Source organism: Anomaloglossus baeobatrachus, chromosome 1 (assembly GCF_048569485.1).
Source record: "Anomaloglossus baeobatrachus isolate aAnoBae1 chromosome 1, aAnoBae1.hap1, whole genome shotgun sequence".
In the NCBI taxonomy this organism is placed as follows: domain Eukaryota; kingdom Metazoa; phylum Chordata; class Amphibia; order Anura; family Aromobatidae; genus Anomaloglossus; species Anomaloglossus baeobatrachus.
The window spans coordinates 100,792,196-100,809,323 of NC_134353.1; the positions used below are offsets into that span (position 1 = coordinate 100,792,196).

The 17,128-nt window shown below is 44.0% G+C and overlaps 1 protein-coding gene across 2 annotated transcripts in view; it reads left to right on the plus strand.

The window, feature by feature from the left end:
* STIM2 (stromal interaction molecule 2) overlaps positions 1-15,448 on the plus strand; it is a 139,844-nt gene extending 124,396 nt beyond the window's left edge. Inside the window, exons 11-12 of one of the 2 annotated variants that reach the window (XM_075346944.1) lie at positions 8,052-8,289; positions 13,507-15,448. In XM_075346944.1, the coding sequence (XP_075203059.1) occupies positions 8,052-8,289; positions 13,507-14,005 (737 nt within the window). In that variant the 3' untranslated portion in view covers positions 14,006-15,448. The remainder of the gene's footprint in view (positions 1-8,051; positions 8,290-13,506) is intronic. The other variant, XM_075346945.1, reaches the window with a different exon arrangement.
* Positions 15,449-17,128: the final 1,680 nt, after the last annotated feature.

Sequence of the window (17,128 nt, forward strand, 5' to 3'; positions counted from 1 at the left end):
GCACAGAAAAATAAATAAGATCCCATATGGATCATTTGCATAATGTATAGTATCCAATTTATATGGATACATATCCATTATTAGCATAGGAAACTGTATTTAGTCTTATGGCTTAGTGCTGATATATAAAACGAAGGCCGTACAGAGTAAGATACTGACATGCAGAGGCCTACGGAGGAAAGGGCATCCACTTTTTTTTTTTTTCCTGGATGCAAACAGACAATTGTTTTGCTTATATGAATGTAGCATCATAGAGATATTGTGCGGACTGAAATATCCCAATTCAGCAGCCTCCACAACCCTACAGATAGCGGTGCATATGTATGTGCCGACATCCATGGCGTTAGGGATCTGGATCTATCAGACATCAGGATAAACTCATCGGCATCTCTCCGGACTCCAGCCTCTGGACTCCAGCCTCTGGACTCCAGCCTCTGGACTCCAGCCTCTGGACTCCAGCCTCTGGACTCCAGCCTCTGGACTCCAGCCTCTGGACTCCAGCCTCTGGACTCCAGCCTCTGGACTCCAGCCTCTGGACTCCAGCCTCTGGACTCCAGCCTCTGGACTCCAGCCTCTGGACTCCAGCCTCTGGACTCCAGCCTCTGGACTCCAGCCTCTGGACTCCAGCCTCTGGACTCCAGCCTCTGGACTCCAGCCTCTGGACTCCAGCCTCTGGACTCCAGCCTCTGGACTCCAGCCTCTGGACTCCAGCCTCTGGACTCCAGCCTCTGGACTCCAGCCTCCGGACTCCAGCCTCCGGACTCCAGCCTGACAAGCCATCTTTTTAGCATTCTTCTTTTTTTTTTTTTTTATATATACGGTATATATATATATATATATATATATATATATATATAAGTACCGTATATACTCGAGTATAAGATGACTCGAGTATAAGCCGAGGCGCCTAATTTTCCCACAAAACCTGGGAAGACTTATTGACTCAATTATAAGCCTAGAGTTTGGAAATGCAGCAGCTACTGGTAGTAATGTGCCCATATTGTCCCCTGTGGTAGTGTGCCCGTATTGTTCCTTGTGGTAGTGTGCCCGTATTGTTCCTTGTGGTAGTGTGCTTGTATTGTTCCCTGTGGCAGGGTGCTTGTATTGTTCCCTGTGGCAGGGTGCTTGTATTGTTCCCTGTGGCAGGGTGCTTGTATTGTTCCCTGTGGCAGGGTGCTTGTATTGTTCCCTGTGGCAGGGTGCCCGTATTGTTCCCTGTGGCAGGGTGCCCGTATTGTTCCCTGTGGCAGGGTGCCCGTATTGTTCCCTGTGGCAGGGTGCCCGTATTGTTCCCTGTGGCAGGGGGGCCCGTATTGTTCCCTGTGGCAGGGGGGCCCGTATTGTTCCCTGTGGCAGGGGGGCCCGTATTGTTCCCTGTGGCAGGGGGGCCCGTATTGTTCCCTGTGGCAGGGGGGCCCGTATTGTTCCCTGTGGCAGGGGGGGCCCGTATTGTTCCCTGTGGCAGGGGGGCCCGTATTGTTCCCTGTGGCAGGGGGGCCCGTATTGTTCCCTGTGGCAGGGGGGCCCGTATTGTTCCCTGTGGCAGGGGGGCCCGTATTGTTCCCTGTGGCAGGGGGGCCCGTATTGTTCCCTGTGGCAGGGGGGCCCGTATTGTTCCCTGTGGCAGGGGGCCCGTATTGTTCCCTGTGGCAGGGGGCCCGTATTGTTCCCTGTGGCAGGGGGCCCGTATTGTTCCCTGTGGCAGGGGGCCCGTATTGTCCCCTGTGGCAGGGGGCCCGTATTGTCCCCTGTGGCAGCGGGCCCGTATTGTCCCCTGTGGCAGCGGGCCCGTATTGTCCCCTGTGGCAGCGGGCCCGTATTGTCCCCTATTATGCTTTTGTTCACATACACATACACACACACACACACACACACACACAAAAAATATTCTCACCTGTGCTCTGTTCCCGTGGTGTCCTCTTACCTGCTTCCTGCGTACCGCAGGTATAGAGACCCCTCGGTGATCGTGGCCAGTGCAGAGTCCGCCTCTGATGTCTCCTGCGCTTTACTTAAGTTGAATGCTTTTCGGCGCCGCAAATTATTCAAGTGAAGTAAAGTGCAGACGACAATTGGTGGGGCCCCTGCAGCGGCTGCGATCACCGAGGGGTCTCTACCAGCAGTCTGTAAGAGGACACCACAGGAACAGAGGACAGGTGAGAATATTTTTTTGTGGGACCCTCACTCGAGTATAATCCGAGGGGGGCATTTTCAACATAAAAAAATGGGCTGAAAAACTCGGCTCATACTCGCGTATATACAGTACATTTTTTTTTCTTTCAGTCTCAGAATACCCTAGACTTTGTTTTCCTCATCAGTTCTGTAGCAGTTGTTAATAGTAATTAACAATCCTAATACTCTCCTGAGAAAAGCCGGTTAGTCACGTCCACGCTGGGAGGGACGGGGAGTTGGATCGCTGTCGTCTGGAGACAAAGGGATTATTATTAATACAGTTTTCTACTTGATGCGAGACTTGCACACACAGGATTTAGCTGTGACCGTATCACGTCCTGAGGTTGTGCTCGGGATTTTTAATATCGAGTTACTCAGCGCGTCAGAAATGTTTCATTCCTGTTCCGCATTAAAGGGGTAATCAGTTAACTGCACAATCCCTTTTTAAAATGACGAGTAAAGTAAAAATTCGCTATGATAACCTCCCACACTCGCAATGCTCCAGCAATGTTGGTGCCGAGTCTCCCAAGGATTGCGTAGCATTGTCATCACATTAACCCTGCAGCCAATCGTTGGACGCTATTGCGCTGCCACTCCTCACATCTTCCACTTTCTGAGGTTCATCTGAAGGAATTGAGAGCACAGCAGCCCAAATCCAGAAGCTGATTGGCTGCAGGGCTCACATGGCTTAATAATGCTACGCGAGCCTCAGGAGACCCGACGCTAACAATGGTGGAACGGCCCCGATACGGGAGTAGAGTTCTCATTTTTTTTTTTTTTTTTTAACCCTTTTTTTATTTAACAAGAGGCTGATAAAGTAGAGGACAACCTTTCAACAGGAAATTTTGGCTTTTTTTTTTTTTTTTTTAAATCCTTGTATGTCCAGTGATATAAGAATTCTGCAGCATCCTTCTTCTGCATGGAGCTGTCCCTTTTTACTACTAGGTATAACCGTTTTCCATGTCAATAAGGTGCTCTCACACGTACCCTATCAGCACCGATAGGACCATGTGTAAGGACGTTTTTTTATTGGCAAGGAATAGGATACACCCATTAGTCAATTTATCATCTTTAGGAGGAATATGAGAGGAATGGCATAATAGGGTTGTAAAGAGTGCTATCATTGTGGCTATTACAGCGCTATCATTTAGCTTCTCCAGCCTCTATGTATCATTGTACATAACAGACAGACTGCAGCATGTGCAGTAAATCCATCGGTGAGCCTGTGACCGCACGGGATGAGCTGTAAGCTGATTTATGACCAGATAAGTCAGCCATGTACTGTGTGCATACAAACTGTAGGAGCCACAAATAGTGAGTGCCGCCTGCTGCCTGTGCAGATTGTATGGGCAGGATGTGTATCGGAGGGTGGCATGGTCTGTGGCCTTCAGATATGGTCAGCTGGAGCCTGAGCAGATCTTGTGATCAGGTCAGCGCTTTTACTTTTGCACATCTCTTCATGCTAAGACTAGAGTGGTTTTCAACCTATCACCCATCCTTGTTGACTAGTGAGGTTCTGCTTGTTGGGACCTGCACTGATCAGCAGAACTGGCACATCTTTCCCCCTCAGAATGGAGCCGCACTGCACATGCCCAACTGCTGCTCCATCCATTCCCTGTGGGACTGACCAGTGCTGCGCTCAGATTTTCCAGCAGCCTCGTAGAGAACGAATGGGGCGGAGATTGGACATCCATCCTACTGCTTCACCTGATCTACCGATCACTGTCACAGCGGTCAGACCCGCATCCATTAATACATTATCACTTATCCTATGGATAGGCAATAACTTATTTTTACCAAAGGGACCCTCAAATTTAAAATGGTAAAGTCCATACTATCAGGAGGCACAATACTAAGTTATACATCTCCTTCATTCTTACCACAATTGGTGTCCCACATTCAGTACACCACAAATATTGTGTTATAATCTTTCTCATGAGCCCCCAAACAATTAGGTGTAGATCAGGGGTCTCAAACTCGGCTGGGTGTATGGGCCGCACAGAGGGAAAAAATCATTTGGGGGGGCCGCATTCTTTGCGGGACAAAGTAACATTTTTATTGGTACCATATATATTTTATTACACACCTTTGGATCACTGATTTTCAACATTTTTCACTTGTTTATTATAACAAATGTGCACACATTCTAAAATTTGATGGTAAAAAAAAAATCAGGCCTTATTTTGTTTTTGTTTTTTTACATTTTATCCCTTTCTTGTAACTAATAGTGTTACAATTATCACTATATAGAAATTTTGGCCAACATCTTTTAGTAATGTTCCCTATCCTATAGTAATGTGCCCACCTTGTCCCCATCCTATAGTAATGACCCCAGCCTTGTCCCTATTCTAATGTCCCCATCCAATAGTATTATGCCCATCCTTGTACTGTCCCCATCTTTTAGTAATGTGCCCACCTTGTCCCCATCCTATAGACATGTGCCCACCTTGTCCCTATTCTATAGTAAGGTGCCCACCTTGTCCCCATCCTATAGACTTGTGCCCACCTTGTCCCCATCCTATAGACATGTGCCCACCTTGTCCCCATCCTATAGACATGTGCCCACCTTGTCCCCATCCTATAGACATGTGCCCACCTTGTCCCCATCCTATAGACATGTGCCCACCTTGTCCCCATCCTATAGACATGTGCCCACCTTGTCCCCATCCTATAGACATGTGCCCACCTTGTCCCTATTCTATAGTAATGTCCCCATCCTGTAGTAATGGGGGGGGGCAGTGGCGGCGGGTGAAAGGGGGCGCTATAATTTACCGATCGCTCTCGGTTTCCTTCCACCCACAGATGCCGGAGTGAAGGTGAGGGGAGTGGTCTCCGGCCCCAGATCCACAGTGATTGGACAGATCGGTCACAAGGCCGGTCTCTCCAATCAGAACTGGGGGCGGGTGAAACAGAGGTCACCCAGCTCCAGCCAATGATCGGTGCTACAGCTGCCCTGATCAGGGCTGGATTTCAATGTTACAGCCATTTTCAATGGCTGTAACATTACAGTGGCTGTGATTGGCTGACGAACGCCGCACAGCCAATCACAGCCTCCGTAGGTCCGGGGAGGAGACACCACCCCTCCTGAGGTCCCCTCCTCCCCAAATCTAAGGTATTTGCTATTTGCAATGCAAACGGCGGTCGCAGCCACCGGGGCTGCGATTTCGCCATGACGTACTGGGTATGTCATGGATCCTTAAGTACCAGGGAGCCATGATGTACCCAGTACGTCATAGGTCGCTAAGGGGTTAATGTACCGTCCTTCACATACACAAAAAATAAACACCATTATTCTCACCTGTCCCGCGTTCCCTCTGCTCCTAACCTCTGCTTCGTGCTGTCTGCAGGCCGTGCCCCGGTGACTATCTCGGGCGGTGCAGGGACCGCAGCCACTTGCAGCGATTTATGTCCGATGAATGTTTTGCGGGCGCTGCGCGCGCACAGTCCTTCCTTCTGAGAGCGCAGCGCCGGCAAAACACTCATCTAACAAAGTGCAGACAGTGGCTGCGGCCCCTGCACCAGCCACAATAGTGAACAGGGGCACGGGCCTGGGGGCCGCACGAAGCAGCCTGACGGGCCGCATGCGGCCAGCGGGCTGCGTGTTTGAGACCCCTGGTGTAGATGTTGAGGCTTGCAGCAAGACCATGGGGGTTTTTTCCCATAATTCTTCACTGTAGATATTGGGACGGACGGACGGACGCTTCTGTCAGATAATACTCGGTGTCTTTCTGAAAATGATTGAGCATGGAGGAAAGAAAGAAGACCAAAGAACTGTCCTGAGAATCCAAATTGTGAGGAAGCATGAGCAATCTCAAGGCTACAAGTCCATCTCCAAAGACCTGAAAGTTCCTATGTCTACAGTGCGCAGTGTCATCAAGAAGTTTAATGGCACTGTGGCTAACCTCCCTAGATGTGGAAGGAAAAGAAAAATTGACGAGAGATTTCAACACAAGATTGTGCGGATGGTGGATAAAGAACCTCGACTAACACCCAAACAAGTTCAAGCTGCCCTGCAGTCCGAGGGTACAACAGTGTAAACCCGTACTATCCGTCGGCGTCTGAATGAAAAGGGACTGTATGGTAGGATACCCAGGAAACCCCACTTCTTACCCCGAGACATACAAAAGCCAGGCTGGAGTTTGCCAAAACGTACCTTAGAAAGCCTAAAACGTTTTGGAAGAATGTTCTCTGGTCAGATGAGACAAAAGTAGAGCTTTTTAGGAAAAGTCATCAACATTGAGTTTACAGGAAAAAAAAGAGGCATTCAAAGAAAAGAGCACGGTCCCTACAGTCAAACATGGTGGAGGTTCCCTGATGTTTTGGGGTTGCTTTGCTGCCTCTGGCACTGGACTGCTTGACCGTGTGCATGGCATTATGAAGTCTGAAGACTACCAACAAATTTTGCAGCATAATGTAGGGCCCAGTGTGAGAAAGCTGGGTCTTCCTCAGAGGTCATGGGTCTTCCAGCAGGACAATGACCCAAAACACACTTCAAAAAGCACTAGAAAATGGTTTGAGAGAAAGCACTGGAGACTACTAAAGTGGCCAGCAATGAGTCCAGACCTGAATCCCATAGAAAACCTGTGGAGAGATCTCAAAATGTCAGTTTGAAGAAGGCAGCCTTCAAATCTCAGGGACCTGGAGCAGTTTGCCAAAGAAGAATGGTCTAAAATTCCAGCAGAGCATTGTAAGAAACTCATTGATGGTTACCGGAAGCGGTTGTTCGCAGTTATTTTGGCTAACCTAGTATTAGGCTAAGGGTGCCAATACTTTTGTCTGGCCCATTTGTGGAGTTTTGTGTGAAATGATCAATGATTTGATTTTTGTTTCATTCTCTTTTGTGTTTTTTCATTGCAAGCAAAATAAATGAAGATAATTTCAAGAAGAAACTAAGTATTCTCTGACAGAATTGCAGGGGTACTTTTGGCCAGCACTGTATATGTATGTATGTATGTATGTATGTATATGTGTGTGTTTATGTGTATTATATATATATATATATATATATATATATATATATATATATATATATATATATATATATATATATATATATATATACACATATATATATATATATATATATATACACACACATATATGTATAAATTTATATTATGTATGTATATGTGTGTGTGTGTGTATATATGTATATGTGTATATATATATATAGGAAAATAGGAATGGATCCATCAAAAACACTCTGGAAGTCCAGGTGGCAGTAAAAATAATTTTGCCAAATTTATTGAAAAAAAAAAAAAGTTAAAAATGTAAAGGGCTGGAGACAATTAATATACGCAGGACACACGAAACCACGGACAACACGTTTCGGCAGTGTAAACCACCTTCTTCACGGTCCAAGCCAAAACTGATATAGAGATACATATAGATAGAGATATACACAGATGTGTATACACGTGTGTGTATGTATGTGTGTATATATAAAGGATGTTGTGCTCCAAATTCTTTATAGATACATATACATACATACATATATATATATATATGTATGTGTGTGTGTGTGTGTATATATATATATATATATATATATATATATATAAAAGAAATAAGAACTCTTACTATGATGGCTGCATAGATGTATACTTTAGCCTTACAGCGTTTAGCATGTAATAGAAAAAAGCCATGTGTTTAGTTTACCGTGTCTAGAGCGCCCTCTAGTGTCCACATCAGCAAATTGCAGTGAAACTGCATTGGAGTTTGTCCAGTAATGAATTAATGATTTTTTTGTGTTATATAATACCTCCTTTGTGTCATTGTATTTATCATCGCCGATGTATGACTTTCTTGGGTGTTTTCATCATATGATCTAATGTTTATTGAAAGCTGTTTTTTTCTCTTTTGTGTCCTTCCTGTCTCTGTAGGTTCCATTCTGAAAACTCATGGAACATTGGCACGGAGCAGCAGCATGTGTCGTTCTCGCCGTAATGTAATTCCACCTTCCCCCCAGTCTCAGCACGTCCTGCAGTCGCCTGATCCAGACATTCTGTCAGTATCGAGCTGTCCCGCTCTGTACCGTACCGAGGAGGAGGAGGATGCAATCTATTTCATTGCAGAAAAGCAGTGGTATGAGAAATTAAGTCACGCTAATGTGCCGAAAAGGTAGATTGTATTCCGAAATACAACTGCTCCTACTACTAGATTAGAGACGCCATCCTCTACCTGGAAATGACAGCGACACAGAAGCAAGTACACATCAGACGGCCATGTGTGGTCACATGGGCGAGCTGGTTAATGATTAGGAGCGCCAACAGTATGATTGGGAAACCTAAAAAATTGTCCATGCTGCATTTTTTAGCATTGGACACTGTGTGCATGTTCACTTATTTGACCAAACAGCAATTTTATTTAAATGATTTTTTGCCCCATTGCTTGCTTTTGTGCTGACGTACTGCTAACTCTTCCTACACGCTCCTGTCCTTTTTCATTTTTCCAATATCTATTTAAACATTGAAATAGAAATCTATCTAGGACTTGTAATTTAAGCCATGGATCTTGGTACAAATCCGCAGGAAAATCTACTTGTCGTCTGCACAGGAAAAGTGCACAGCACGGGGAGGTGGTCTGCAAAATCTCAGTGACTTGTTTGGTCCTGTAACCCGTTGCATATTGTATCTGCCCAGCAGGAGTGGATAACACTTGCAGATTTGTGCGGGTAATGTAATCGCAGTATTGCAGTGCCAGTTACCAGTGGCTGAGATTTTACATGTTTTTCTCTTTTTTTGTGCGGTGCACACGTGCAGTGCAGTCTTTACAGTTAGCCACTTGTAAAATTCTGTTGTGGATTTTTGCTACAAATTTCATTCTTTTCAATGTGGCAGGATATAACCATTGCTGAATCTAAAGCAAAATGTATACATGCAGATATGCAAAAGATCTGCTCCAGAAAGCTTTTTTTTTCGGCACCTGCCTTCTAATTCCTAAAGCTGGGTTCACACATAGCGACATCGACGTCGCTGTTATGTCACAATTTTCTGTGACGCAACAGTGACCTTGTAAGTCGATCATAACGACATGCGTCGCTGTGCTACATGTGCAGAGAGCATGGAGCCGCGCACACTGCTTAGCGCTGGCTCCCTGCACTCCTAGCTACAGTACACAACGGGTTAATTACCCGATGTGTACTGCAGCTACATGTGCAGAGAGCAGGGAGCCGGCACTGGCAGCGAGAGCGGCGGACGCAGGTAACGAAGGTAAATATCGGGTAACCAGGGAAAGGTCTTCCCTTTGGTTACCCGATGTTTACCCTGGTTACAGCTTACTGCAGTCTGCCAGACGCCGGCTCCTGCTCCCTGCTCGCTTCATTTCGTCGCTCTCTCGCTGTCACACACAGTGATGTGTGCGTCACAGCAGGAGAGCGATGACCAAAAAATGAAGCTGGACATTCAGCAACGACCGGCAACCTCACAGCAGGGGCCAGGTCGTTGCTGGATGTCACACACAGTGACAGCGACGGGACGTCGCTGCTACGTCACAGAAAATGGTGACGTAGCAGCGACGTCGTTGTTGTCGTCGCTGTGTGAGACACCACCTTTAGTGTCAGATCACTTAGGTCTTCTAATTGAAGGGGTGTTCATTAGAGATCAGCGAACCTGAAATGTCCGGTGTTCATACCAAGTTGTTCGAGTTTGGGTGCTTTATGTACACTAACCACTCACACGAGCATCACTGTTATTGGGTACACTCTGTGCTCGGCCCAATGCAAGCCGCTTGCAGTGCTCGGATGGCTTACACTGGCGGAAACGAGCGTTATCGGATAGAGTGTGCATCCTCCCTACTCCCCCCCCCCCCCAAAAAAAAAAAGGGGGGGGAAACTATCCAACCCTCCCCGAGAAGTGTCCTATAATGGCTGGCTGTATGTGGGTGGAGAGGTGAACTGCCAGTCAGTGACTTCCATTGGGGTTCTGGTCAAGTCCGGGTCCAGAACCGAACTTTATCTAAAGTCTGGCTAGACTCATCAAACCGAATATCAACAGGTCCGCTCATCTCTAGTGTTCTTAAAGGGAATCTGTCACCAGGTTTTTGCTACCTTATCTGAGAGCAGCATAATGTAGACAAAGATCCTGAATCCAACAATGAATCACTTAATTACTGCAACTATTCTCACACAATCAGACTTTTTTGATTTATCATTTATCAGAGCTCAGAGCTTCCCCCGGCCGCACCAGGCTCTCTATAGAGATTATACATTGATAGGGAGGGGGCGTGATATTATTATTATTATTATTATTATTATTATTATTATTTTATTTATAGAGCTTATTATTATTATTATTATTTATAGAGCACCATTGATTCCATGGTGCTGTACAAGTAAAGGGGGTTACATACAGAATACATATACAAGTAACAGTAGACAGACTGGTGCAGAGGGAAGAGGACCCTGCCCTTGCGTGCTTACATTCTATAGGGTATTGTATTCCAAGCAAGAAGTCCTGCTGGTTAAACAAACATAGCATATAATATTTTAGTGCTTGCAGCATGCTGTCTTCAGCTTACATAGCAAAATTCTGTTGACAGATTCCCTTTAAGGTAATACATTGCTTTAGATAGACAGCAGGAAAATGGAAAAAGCAAGTCAATTGACAATTTGCTTAACTGCTGTTATTTTCCTGTAATGAGAACTTTTATTTTTCATAGTGTACTTCTAGTTTCCATGGAGCTCAACTTCCCAGAGTGTGTTCTAGTTATATTCTAGAAGTATTTAAATCCCAGTAGAGGGGTTTAGTCCTAACTTACCACTTCTCTCTGGCACATTGATTTCTATACAGCAGTTTACATCTATCCCCCTGTCTCTTAGCTCCTGACAAGCTTCTGTTATAAATCTTTAAACATCCCCAGGATTGCAGTGTTCAGATTATTTCTTCTAATCAGGACTCTCACTTTCCTGAGCTGTGCACTTGATAAAATTCCCATACCGTGATAGTGGTGTAGACTCCAGAACAAAGCACTGATAGCAGAATGTTTCACCAGCTGCTTCTCACCAGAGCTGTCGCTCAAGGAGGAGAGCCCACCATGCCAGAAGCCAGGAGACTGCAGAGCTCTGAGCTGCTCAAGAGACAACTTGAGAAGACTCCTTCAAGATAGGATTATCAATGACTTGCGAGCATAAAGGGACTGAACTGCTTGCGAAGACATAGAGCATTATTAAGCATTAGAAAAGGAACGCTCTGCTGTTTTCCTGGTGCTACAGGACTTCCATTGACTGTGTTTTAAATTGCACATCAGTCCCATTTTGTTTCATTGGGAACAGTTGGAACATCAGACAGTGATGGACATCATTTTCTAATCCTTGATCATACCGTTATGTCCTGCAAAGCATGTATGCCCCTTCTCTGCTATTTTGTGATGACCAAACCTTCTCTATCTAAACACCTCTAAAACCTCAAATGTGAATTGTGTCTATATTACAAACACTTGTGTGCTACATATTGGTCAGTAGTTGGGGCATAGTGTAATTTTATTACCCAGGCACCAACCGCTTCACAAGATCCTGCTATAAATCAGGTTCGCTGACTGTTATTGGCAGCGGCTATTTGGAAAAGGTTTTACTCTGGTTTAATACTCTTCATCATCAGGGCTGCATTTACAGCCTATGCTACCCTATGATAAAAGACCAACCTGCCCCAATAAAACCCAATGGATAGTTATTGTCATGATTTGCTCAATTTGGGTGTTTGTAGCAATGATTTGCCCCGTGTTAATTGAAAGAAATGAGGGATTAGATGTAATTTTATCAATTGTGCTGCCACATATGTAGCTGTTGGAGGCATAATCAGTAGGGATGATCGAATACCTCAAATATTCGGCTTCGCGAATATCCGACGAATAGGTCGCTGGTATGCACTTTTCGATGCGCAATGTAAGTCTATGGGAAGCCCAAATAGTTGTTATTCGTGTTTCACATAGACTTACATTGCGCATCGAATATTTGCGGATAGTCGAATAGCGGCGACCTATTCGGCAAATTTTCGCGATGACAAATATTTGAGGTATTCGATCATCCCTAATAATCAGTCATTTGTGTTACCATAAAATAACTGAATAATACCACCACATATCTAAATATTACAATAAATTGACCTTCTAAATACAACAATGTGTTGAATAACACTGCAATAATGCTCCTGAATTTGTTACTATGCAAACAATACCGTCATATTGTGGCTGAAAAATAAAGAAAACTGTACACAAAGGCTAATATGACCGCCAGAGTGGCATCACGCTATAGCTGGATGTACAGGAATGCTGCTGAATAGAAGTAGTCAGGCAAGAGTCCCAAAATAACCCATTTGTAATGAATACAATACTTGGTCGCGGTCAACAATTGTGTGAACCGGCATTGAAACGCCCTGTTGGTATACGGGGCATGCATGCACCATATACTATCTGTACTACAGCTGGGGAAAGCCAAGTACAGCGCTCGCTTATCTCAGGTCTTGGACAATGTAATGGCTTGTCATCACCACATTCTGGCAGGGCATTACAGGGTCCTATGCTGGAGTTGAAACAACCCCTTTTATTCGCCCCACAATATACCAGTCTCCAAAGCATACACACACTGAGCACTATATAAATATAGTATATGTTGTATATGAATAACGTCCAACCAATGGTCCATAAAGCCCCCACTATCAAATACATGGTGCCCAATATAATTGTTTGAATTCATCCACCCCACCCCCCCCCCTTTCAACCTACACACCCGGATTGTGCATGCCAGCCTGTGTACCCTGCCCCTTTTAGGACATTTTCATACTCTGACATCAGAGGTGGAGAGAAGCTGTAGCACACTGGGCAATAGTCCTCCGATGCCCCGGCGAGTGTTGAGCACAGGTCCCATTAATTACAACAGGACTGTACTTAATGCACTCTGGGTGTCAGATTTTATGCTGTAAAAGAAGTGCAAAGATGGCAGCCATAAGAGAGATGGTTATGCTGTCACAGCAGTGCATATTGCCACCATAATTTCGTTGCGGGGTTGAATGAACGCAGAGTCACCTCCTCCCCATCTCTACCCACTTACATGTTACAGTCACAAAGTTGCTTTCCCAGTTTCAGCAGGAGCCCAACTACATGTATTCGTATTAAATCAGCATCATCTATATATCTGGCATGGAGCAGGAATGAACTCTCGCTCATTGCACATGTATAAGTCATAGAGCACTGAGGGCTTAAGATCCACAGTTTGGATCTCGGTGGCAGAATTCCTGGGATTGTCACAAAATGTTTACGTTTTTTTTTTTTTTTTTTCAAAATTGTGGAAAGTTGATTACATTTCATAATCTTCTTTTTTTTTTTCCCCTCCTGTCTTTTCAGGGAAGCCCAAGACACGAGCTCAGAGTGTGATTCGTTAAACTCTTCTATTGGAAGACGACAGTCGCCTCCTTCAAGTCTGGAGGTTCAGCAGCAACCTACACGGAAGATCTCAAAAGAAGAAACCTCCGGCGAGGAGTCTCTCTCTACAGACTCTCCTGTCACCCCAGATGTTTCTAAAGCCTCCTCCCCTGACACCACAGGGTTGACAGAAAGCCAAAGCATGGTCTTCAGCCCAGCCAGTAAAGTATACAATGGTATTTTGGAGAAATCCTGCAGCTTTCACCAACTCTCCAGTGTTTTACCCATCTCCAAGCCACCCCATCCTTCATTTCCTACGTCTCCAAATGACAGCAAGCCAGTTCAAGAAGTCCACGGTATTCCTGTCCTAAAGACCACCCCACACGTCCTTTCTTCTCAGAACGGCGAGAAAAAAATTGACCGAAAGCGAGAAAAAAATCAGTCGAAAATTAAAGTCCTGCTGAAGAAAATCTCAAAGTAAATGAACTTGAAGGGATTAAAGACAATGGATGAAGCGTCTTAACGTTTTAAGAATGTAACTCCTTGTGGAGTTTTTTTTTCAAGACTTGGATGTTCTGGGTGTGAAGCTCCGAGGTTCGTCTTACCATTTTACCGACTGTGAAGGTCAATGCCAATCACTGAAGTTCAACGGAAAGTGGATCTGTTTACAGTCACTTTTGTCTATTTATTTCTGCTTTTAAGTTTTTAGTTCTTAATTTTTTTTTTATTTTATTTTATTTTTTTTTTTAAGAAGCCACTTTGGACTTCCCAATGCTAACAAGACTACTTCAGCCTACATTGGGGCTCACCCAATCTCTTGTTTACTGGAGCATCTTCTTATCTTTCCGCACAGCTACAACATTTTACATTGTGGACTAAGTAACTAATTGCACTACAGTTTTTGAGGGTTTTTTTTTTTCCTTCCTAGCCAGACTAGGGGGGGGAAAAAAAACTAAAAAGGAAAACTAATGAAATTTGCAAGTGAAGTAGTTAAAGATTTGTAAAATGACAGATAAGAGGGTCCGTTTTCACTTTTAATTCAAGTGGGTTTTTAAGTAGAGCCTAGAGTTTCTAATCGACACGGTTTCCAGAAGACACTCATACATTTTTGTATGAGGCAGGTTTAGATTCACCTATTCTTACTGTTACAGATTGACATCCTGCTGTAAAGAGTTTTTTGGGGTTTTTTTCTTGTTTATTTGTACATTTTTTCTTTTTTTCTTTTCTCCAGGGCTTTCACTGTGATTTCACAGAGCTGCAAGCTGTAGGATATATGTAGATATTATATAACAAGAGGACGCTCTCTTGATCTTTTATGCAAGCGATGATTGTGGATCGTTTTAGGAGTTAATGCACTTAGATTGGTGCTTTTTAAGTGCTATTAACCCACAAGCCGAGGATTGTTTACAGGCAAAGGGTGACTGGATTTGCTATACTTTCTACTATGTTGAAGTTGAAGGTAATTACTGTATCTCGGGCTGACCCACTGACTACATTAGCATGCAGATGTGCCAACAACAAGTAACGTTTATGGTCTCCGTTGTCCGAGTGTTACAGACACATGCATTTTTCATAGCTCCGAACTGACACCATGGGTATTGCTAAAATGTTCTGTACGCCATAAACTTCTCACACTGCCCAGACGACTAATAACTGCAGTGGGGGCCTGTATCGCTCTTAACTCACATTTTTATTTTAATTTTTTTTTTTTCGTTTCTCTGCTACAAGAGATTTGTACATGTTGTAACATACACAATGCCACTTTTAAACTAATAATACTTTTGCTACTACAGATATGTATGTCTTACTCCCCTTTTGCCAATACTTCGACATATTTTTCTCTTGTTTTTGCCTGGTCAAATCTTAATCACTAGATCTGTTACATTTCAAAATGTACAATTTTCCAATAAACTAATTTATTTGATTTCTGGAAGGACGTTTACTTTCTAGCAATGACTGGTATGTAGAGTTTTCACAAAATGATTCACATGTCCCATTCCGTTGCCTGTGACTGTGTTCTGTGCCTCTCCAGAGAAGAGGGAACATAGCCTCTTACTATCATGTTGACAGACAACCCTGTGGTGTTCGGCTATAGAAGGTCACTGTGTTTGGCTGCACAAATTGATCCTTGAGATTTCTTCCTTTCCTCTGTGCTGTGAATGGCGTAGTGTACCTTCTCTGTTAGGGTTTAATCTTTCCCCTTTAGGAATCTGCGGAGATCTTTTCCTTTCAGTTGCTAATAATGATCTCTCACCCTCTTGTGTTTTATATACCTGCATTTCCCCTTTTTATATTGCTAATGATAGTTTATATGGTCTTGATTGCCAGCAGTTGGCTTGTCATCATCGGGAGAAACTATGGATGGCAAATTTTGAAACATGAGATTCTCCAAAGCACAATCACTAACAATCCCTAAAAGAGGTAAGAATAAAAAGCATCTAAGGAGACCAGGTTGGATGAACACAGAACTTAAACACTTGCTATAAAGAGATAAATGTTTACCAAATGGAAAGATGGAGACATATCTAAAGAAGAATATAATTCTGTCTGCAGAACCTGCAAGGCACACATCAGGTTAGCTAAAGTTGATAATGAACTAATGCTTAAGGCTACTCTCACATCAGCGATATTCTGTCGCAATGCCGGATCCGGCACAAATGCGTTTCACTTCCATGCATTTTCTTTGGACTCGTGGCAAGTTCCAGTCACATGCGGTTGCGTGTGTCATACACAACCGCATTTGACCGGAACTTGCCGTGAGTCCCTAGGAAATGCATTGAAGTGAAACGTATTTGTGCCGGATCCAGCATTGCGGCAGAATACCGGTGATGTGAAGCCCGCCTAAGATATGCCAAAAGTAAATGATGCTCTAGGATTGTTACAGGATAAATATGGTGAAGTGGTAAAAATAATGTATAGAAGACTGAACTTTGAAATTCCTATTTTGCATCTTTTTTTCTCTCAGAAAGTAAAAGTAACATCAACTGATCTTCACTGTACTATTGAAGGAATAGAAGGCTTCCAGGCTATCTTTGAACAGAGATGGTGAGGGAACACTTGGCTAACAACAATTTCAAGTCTCCAGGTCCAGATGAATTACATCCCAGGGTACTGAAGGAGATAGCAGAGGAAATTTCTGAGCCACTCGCCATAATCTTTGAAAAATCATGGAAAAGTCCCAGAACACTGGGGAAGAGCAAATGTTTTCCCCAGCCTTCAGAAAGGTGAAGGTGGACCTAGGGTACTATAGGCCTGTGAGCCTGATCTCTATACCAGGAAAGCTCTTTGATCAAATTATTAAACGTGTATGCAAGTACCTGGATGAGAAGGAAATTATTAACTAGAGCCAGCATGGGTTTGTACCTAATAAGTCATGTCAGACTAACTTAATTTCCTTTTATGACAGAATCATTGACTTTGTAGATCAGGGAAACGCAGTAGATATACTATATCTTGACTTCAGCAAAGTATTTGACAAAGTATCTCATACTGTCCTTATTGAAAAAAATGACTAAGTATAGAATGGAGAAGACAACTATTAGGTGGATTCATAAGTGGCTTAGTGATCGGACCCCAAGAGAGGTCATGAATGGCTGCACATCTG